The following is a 7,851-nucleotide window of genomic DNA, read 5'->3' as shown; positions in this document are numbered from 1 at the left end:
CATTATGTATCCGTCTCTAATATGATATTTAAGTGAATCATATAACAAAGCACATGAGCTCCTCTGTCTCTCTGCTCCGAGGAGCCACGCGGTTGTTCAGTGATGAGGAAGTGATGCAACGATGAAGGTCCACACATACACAATAGCGGTCCACACACACAATAGCTCCATATCTCACTGGGCCAGGTGCTGCTGTCAGTGATATCAATGGCAGGTCGGGTTCTTGTAGATATCAGTGTCTGTCTATACGGATGAGCGTGAACAGGGGCCTGGTGACCCTGTTGCTAGGATGGAAATATGAATGAATTAGCGACTAATGAGATTACAGCCATACTGCTTCTTGAAATGGAGACTGAGTCACACAGCTTCAGCAGCAAACAGCGTCGCTGGTGCGTGTAAACCCACTGTCACATTATAAATAAAAATAACATAACATAAACCCACTGTCACTGGTACAGGGAAAGGTACTTGGCAATTTAAGGAGATTCTGTGGAGCCTTAAACAGATGACATAGCCAGTTTCAAGGGACAGTCATGTCTGTGGCCTCTACAAGAAAATCACACAAAAATGTTTGTGAAGATAGATGGATAGAGGTATAGATGTGATCACTACGATACTGTAGGACTGAGGGCTACAGTAGCCGACATGAGTTGAGTAAAGTTTGAGTGCAAGTGCAGGCCAAAGTTCTAGATTACTGTATCGTGATTCTGATATAGATATAATGTGTGAATTAGGCTAGTTTCATCTATTCAAAACAGAGCCAAATCTATACTAGCCTATGTATGTCGATGAGACACTAGAGTTAGTGAACTGTGAAAAACTGTTTGAAGTGCCCATTGACCATTTATAACATCCCATCCAAGAGTAGGGGTCGGATTAGGCCCACGGTCAGGCATACATGTATGTAACTGATAAGATTGTGATCCCGGAAAAATGTGGGAGTGTTAAAACAATGTGTTTTTGCTCTATCCTGCACTGTCTTCCTGGACTGGAGCGTTGGAGCTGTGTAATCTCTGCCTATCTGCTCTCCTCACTAACACTATAACAACGGACGGTGTCTGAGTCACAACTGCTACTGTTAAAACGAGTATGGATGACAGGATTGGAGGATTTTAATAGCCTATGGGACGCGTCTGTTTAACATGGGCGGGTCTCGTGGATACAGGGTAAAACCAGTCTATGCCTACAGAGCACGTTCAATGGACAGAGGTCTTTAGTCCAGGACTAGGATTCTTTTGTGTCAGGGAACCCGGCCCAGTGTGTTCTAGATCTAGAACCTTAGCTCCCAGAAAGGGTTTTGGACGAGTGTCATACAAGCAGCAGAATTAGAACCCTTCCCCCGTCAACTTAATCACTTCTGTCTGCTTCATCATGATCCAGTTTGATGTTTTCTCATTCCATTAGCGAAATATATATGGACAATTATGTAATATGATTTCCACCTATACATAGACTGATTATGAAATGATGGGCCCCTGGGCCCAGACACGTAATGGGCCCCCACACCCATTTTCATTTATCACATTTTTTAATTTGATGAGACGGCACCCAATTTGCAGATGATTTGAGAAAACTCACAATAAAGTCAGCCTTAATCAGCTCGGTCTTGATTCAAGGGACCTCAACTCTGTGAGGAGGACTTACTTTTTGGATGTCTCCCCAAAAGAGTTGAAGGGCTCATATTGCATAGGGTAGGCCTACTCAGCCCATCTAAAAGGCCTACTATAAACACTCACTTAAAAACTACAGGTATCATGATGGTTTCTTTCTTGTGACGTCTTCAAAGAGAATGTTCAGGCTATTGCTTCAGTTTTTCAGGCTTTTTTTTTGAGGCTCTGTTATTGAATGAATGACTCTGGTCCACGGGGACCAGAGAGGACGCGGAGACAGGAGCATCAGGACGCAGTCCACGGGGACCAGAGAGGACGTGGAGACAGGAGAATCAGGACAGGACGCGGTCTCTGCGGTCCCCGCACTCCCGGCATCCAGAGCAGTCAGAGGAGGGGAGTAGGATCATTTCTCTGTGGCATCAGTCAGCCCGCTGGTGCCACGGTCCAAGATGACAGTAAATAGAGGGGCAGGCCTTAAAACTGTCCCCGGGCACTCCAGATGATTAGGAGTAAACGTCCACAGCAGCAGTCTAATCACGATGATTAGATTGGTTTGAGTAATGGGTCTCTTTTGCATGAGGAGAGACTCTTATTGGCCCCAGCAGAAACTAGTGGAACAGCTGAACACAAGGCTTGTGTGAGACCTACAGTAGATTGGCTCCCAGAGATACCTTGGCTTTTGTTTAATGGTTGTCTTGGTGACCAGGATATGATCCACACCATCGAGATCACTACTCTGCCATGAGGGGGTATCAGAACACCTAGTGCCACTTGGCATGATGGGTAAAACTGTGTGTGTGGCGGGGGGTTACTGTGTTCTGTATATATGGACTCATAAAACAAACAAACACAATGATCTGGACATCTTGGACTGAGAGGAACACATCAATCTCATTTTAATGTTTATAAACAAAACAACGAGGTTTCTCCAGCGGAGCTTTAATCTATTTCCAGAGCTCGGATTGTTCGCCATGTTTTCTGTTCAAATTTGGATATATTTCCTTAGTTATGTTTGTGAAATTGACTCCTGACTTTTGTTCTCGGATGTGTAATACTGTGTTAGTCAAGCTGATGATAGGCCTGTATAAAGGCCAGGATGGGATTTGGAACACTGACAGAGACTTGTGACATCAAACCGACAACCATGTGGAACTCCTCACTAGGCTACAGTATTTTTGGTCGGCGCACACAAGAATGATTCCACAGGTCAGTCACAGAGATACTTTGAGGGGGGTCCAAGGCCTAGGCCTATGCCACCAGGGATTATGTGAGGACTCAATGAAACATGCATGAGATATTTTCCCACGGATCCAAACAGAACAACTAATGTTAGACAAATAAACGCAGAGTGTTAAAAGAATATCAACTACGTGACCATAATATTTATCCTCCTTCAGCACGTCAGCATGTCTACAAACATCAAGGGTAGGCGAAAGTGACCTTTTGGATTGATGTCTCTACAGAGCACAGAAATGCAGAACTTTGTTTTACCTCATACAGAGGATAGCATAGGCTAGGCTACTCTTGATACCTGAGGACTTGGATCGGATGACCATAAGGTTAGGTTATATATAAAGGCTGATAAACTATAGGCCGGGCTGTTCCGATCATTAAATGCATCCACTTTGGTCCGGCCAATGCCAGAGATTGCACAAGAGCCCCATCTAGTGTTTGAACTTTTGCAGCGTCTTGAAACTGGTCCGTGGATAATGTTTCCGGGTCAAAGGGAAAACGCATAACAACACATGTGTTACTGCAGCAAGTTGTCATGCTTTTGCTAAGTGGTGGTTATTCAATACAAGATCATATGTAGTTATATTTATCAGAACTCAGAGATCATGTCTAGACACATATCTTCATCAAGCGAAGATGAGGCCATTCGAAGTGAATCACCGACGATTTCGAGGCAGCGGAAGAGTAAGAAGAGTTTGCAAAGCCTAGCTAACGTTAGCTAGCGAATTTAGCTATGCTAGCTAATTTAAAGTTATCTAGATATGCTAGTTAATTTAAAGTTACCTTTCAGACAATACCTACGTGTGTTGTCATAGCTAATAATGCCAATACAACATAGCTAGCTAGTTAGCTATAAGAATTGTGAAATGCTTGCTACATAGCTTGTTGGTGTCACCAGTTTAATAAATGTAATGGACCCTACTGGATCAGAATCACTTTTATAGCCAGGTAGATTTTCACACATACTATGATTTTTTAGGGACTATGTTGACAGAGCTGCAACTGAATTTACTAATCCTCTCCCAATCTCCCGTCTGTCCTCAGAACAGAAGTACCAGTGTCCGCCAGACTTCGTCTCCTTCTCCCACAAACCCTGTTCCCGCACCCTGACAGACAGCCTCAAGGATTCTAACACAGAGCTGTGGCTCATTAAAGCTCCCAACAATTTCAGCCCTGACTGGTAGGCCCCAACTCTGTTAGCAGCTAAGCTGTTGGTCCCAGCAGGAATCGAACCCACAACTCTGGTATTGTAAGCTCTGTGCTCAACCACTCGAGACAGACAGAACCAGTTACCATAGAGACAGACAGAACCAGTTACCATAGAGACAGAACCAGTTACCATAGAGACAGACAAAACAAGTTACCATAGCTAAAGTTCCTATGCCTCTCTTTTTATAATGGTCATTTTGACCTCTTTAATAGTCTCCAAAATAGAACTTCTGCAACCCCAATATGATGGGGCTTTTACTTTGACCCCAATGACCTTCTGGGTGCCTCACTGAACCGTCATGGCATCTGTCATAGGCGTTTTTTATTTAACACCATGTACTCCACTATGTAGGGGTGGGACCTATGCCCACCCCCCCATAGCTCTCTGTAAAGCACATTGTGTTGCCTCTGTGTATGAAATGCGCTGTACAAATAAAGTTTGATTTGATTTGATATTTTATTTCACTCTGTTCTCTCTCCTCAGTTTCAGCCGTCTGAAGATGCCTCTCTCCGGTCTGCAGACTATGCAGGCTCCAGCTGCAAGTGGGAGTGGCCAGATCTACAGCGTCCTGGGCGGTCTGTCCGGCACCGCCGGGCTCCACCTCCTCACGAGCCACGCCCAGCGGCCGGACGATGTGGCGTGCGGTCCGGCCTTCGCCGGCCTCCTGAACGTGTGCGAGAGCTACGGAGACGTGAGCGCCAACCAGGCCCCCCAGGCTGTCCCCGCCCCCCCGGCCCCCTGCGTCCCCCCGGGGCTGCGCCAGCGCTTCCAGCCCTTCGGGAGCAAGACCCCCACCCTCTCTGCAGCGGAGCGAGAGGCCTCGCCTCCTCCGCCGGACCCCTCGGGGTCCGCCCCCTCCCCCACCTCCTCCTTCGCCCGCCCCCCGGCGCCCACGCAAGAACGGGAGGAGGAGAGAAGGAGGAAGAAGAAGAAGAGAGAGAGGAGCGCGGCGACGCACGGAGGAGAGGAGGAGGGAGTGGAGGTGAAGGAGGAGCCTGTGGATGCGGCATCCAGTCAGGAGGTGGCGCCAGAAGCACTGGGAGAGACGGAGGAGAGGAGGAAGAAGAAGAAGAAAAAGAGGGATAAGGACAGAGGGGCGGGGGAGGGGGACTTGGCGCTGTTGAGTTGCTTCGTGAAGGAGGAGGTTGAGGTGAAATCAGAGCCTATGGACTGTTCCTATGGCGATGTGGAGGACTCTGGGAAAAAGAAGAAGAAAAAGAAGAAGAAAAGTAACCATGATCACGACTAGTCTGTGATTGGCCGTCTGTTCCTGTTCTCAGATCAGCTCATCCAATCCCGTTCAACCACACCGTCGGTCTGGCCAGTGAGTGTTGTTAGACGGAGAAGTGGGGTTTTGTCTAAAAACAAAGACAATAAAACTGAGAAGACAAGCTGGTTTCGTTCATTTTAAGGTCATCAAATTGATAGCTTAAACAACAGATTGCTTTGCTGTTATGTTAGCAATAGTGCAGATGCTGTCATATCTGTGTGGTAGCAGTGCTATTATGGATAGGCTGTCAATCTTAAAGGACGGGTCCATTATAAGCCATGTTATAAAGGGATTTACGATCATGTACAACATGCATATAGAAAATCGATCAAAAAACAGCATAAACTCGGACAGGAAACTCACTGAGTGGTCTGTTGATGTTCTGACATGAAAATCGCTGCAAAGTATGCTTTGTATCAGGTTTTATTTATCATACTAAATCCATTGACTTGTATTGACAACAAAGCTGGAGAGGTTAGATGTTGATTTGAGTGAAAATAGTTCTACACTAAATGATAATATATAATTTAAGAATAAAACCCGATGCGAATCATACTTTGCGTTGACAGAACATCAAAGGACACCAGGGACCACTCAGTGAGTTTCCTGTCTTTGATTTTACGGTGTTTTTTGGAGCGATTTTCTATATGCACCTTGATCCATTGTGTACGTTAGCAGCATGTCATATCTCGAGTGCAAAGTTTGTCAAAATGTTGATATGGGCCATTGTACATGATCGTAAATATCCTTATCACATGGCTTATAATGCTAAATACTGAACCCGTCCTTAAAAATGGAAGGTACAGACAGTCTGCCATACCACCACATAACTTTAGACTAATAGAATAGACTGCGCATGTGGTCTGCTGATGGCCTGCAGTGCCCTCTGGCCACCACAAGAGGGCGCTGCGCTACTGCCTCAGTATGGATGCTACTGGCCAGGCTGCCTCTGCCTCAGCCTCACTCTGCACTGGGGTCTGGTCTTGCCTACTAATGAGAACACAGGCACCCCTGGCATTTTCACACTCACTGCTTGTTATCCCCTCGCCTTCACTCTCTCACTCACACACTGTCCCCCACACGGACGCCACCACTCACTGTCGTGCCGAAGATGTGTGTTTTTCATCCAGCTCACACGTATGCAGGATTTAGTGTTGTTTATTTATTTTATTTTTTTACATTGCAGATGTAGCTCATCTGTGTCCAGTATGTGAATCGTGCCTTGTTCTGAATAAAACAAATGTGAATACACTTACTTGTGCAAACAAATCCTGAATGATATGAACAGTGACGCGAGGAGGACAGGAGATTGGATAACGGCGTGCTGTTCAACCAGCGGGCTGTCGGCTGTTGTGCGCCGTCCCGGTTCTACGGAAACAGCTGCTTCTTTATGGGCTTGCGAAGGCTCTGTGGCCGAAACGTCTCATGCTTTGTCAAACATCTGTCACTGGATCAAATTGTGCGCCAGATTTCTATGTATTCTCACAGATATGTGCAGTAGCCTATCTGTGTGTGCTTGAGTGAAGGCGGTGTGGGTGGATATTCAGGTAGTCGGTAGATCTGTATTCTGCTGCGGATATCTTGGCCCCTGGTTATGTTACACAACCGTTAAACAGCACATCGCAGTCCGTGGGTGTTTCTGAGCTCATAAGAAACCCATATCTGTGTTTCTGAGCTCTTAGTAACACTGCTATGTGCACCGTAGCTATGTGCTTTTGAAAGTGTTACTATGATATAGCTAATATGTTAGTCAAATACACTCAGGTTAAGTATATAGGCCTCTATCTAGTTAAAAATGTAGCCTACATGCTCATGTTCTTGATGTTTAATGTGTTAATAATGTGTTATGCGTCTTATAATTTGTTAATGTGTATGTGCTTTATAATGTTACTATTGTATGATATAGCTAACATAACTTGTTTGATGGTCTTGCTGAGAGAGTTCAGGTCAGGGAAGAATTTGTCACACTTCTCACATATAGGCTATGTAGGCTAAATAGATTCACTTTTTTTGCTTCCTTCTGGAAAATGGGTGTCAGGGTTCGCATCCCCCCTCTCCTGTGTAGGAAATGTTCTACATAAAGTTTGATTTGATCTGATCACCGAACTGTTTGAGCTCTTGTGTCCAACACATAGGCTACGTAACTGTCTGTTTCCATTTCATGCGCTTCAGTAGACCGTCAATCATTCTCAAGGTAGACCCAAAATGGATGCCTCTGTCATTGCCCGTGTCTCTCTGGTACATTATCTACACACACACACACACACATGGGCATAACGACTCAGTGAAGCGCCCAGAAGGTCACAGAGTCAAATCCCAGCTGGGCCAGTGAGACCAGAGACGACAGACCTCACAGACGAACCCCAACCCGCACCTGTATCTCCCAGAGTAACGGCTTTGCGGGAGCTATGGCCTCGTCCCCGGGCCCTCCGTCCCTCAGTCATGTGTAGCTACAGTGTGACGCTATGCTGTTCCTGTAGCCTGCGCTGTCGCGCGGGTGCCTAAACGGGAAAGGAGCTCCCGTCTGA

At 46.0% G+C, this 7,851-nt stretch overlaps 1 protein-coding gene across 1 annotated transcript; it reads left to right on the top strand.

Annotated features, from left to right (window-relative positions):
* Positions 1–3,374: 3,374 nt before the first annotated feature.
* On the top strand, positions 3,375–7,851 carry polr1g (RNA polymerase I subunit G; the record flags this gene model as incomplete). The annotated part of the gene is made up of 4 exons (XM_084456100.1): positions 3,375–3,527; positions 3,888–4,023; positions 4,537–5,074; positions 7,804–7,851. Exons 1-4 carry the CDS (start codon positions 3,449–3,451, stop codon positions 7,849–7,851), a joined length of 801 nt encoding a protein of 266 aa, XP_084312226.1. The 5' UTR covers positions 3,375–3,448.

The sequence above is a fragment of the Borostomias antarcticus genome (genome assembly GCF_949987555.1).
Source record: "Borostomias antarcticus genome assembly, chromosome: 1".
In the NCBI taxonomy this organism is placed as follows: domain Eukaryota; kingdom Metazoa; phylum Chordata; class Actinopteri; order Stomiiformes; family Stomiidae; genus Borostomias; species Borostomias antarcticus.
This window is presented reverse-complemented; position numbering and strand designations above follow the sequence as displayed.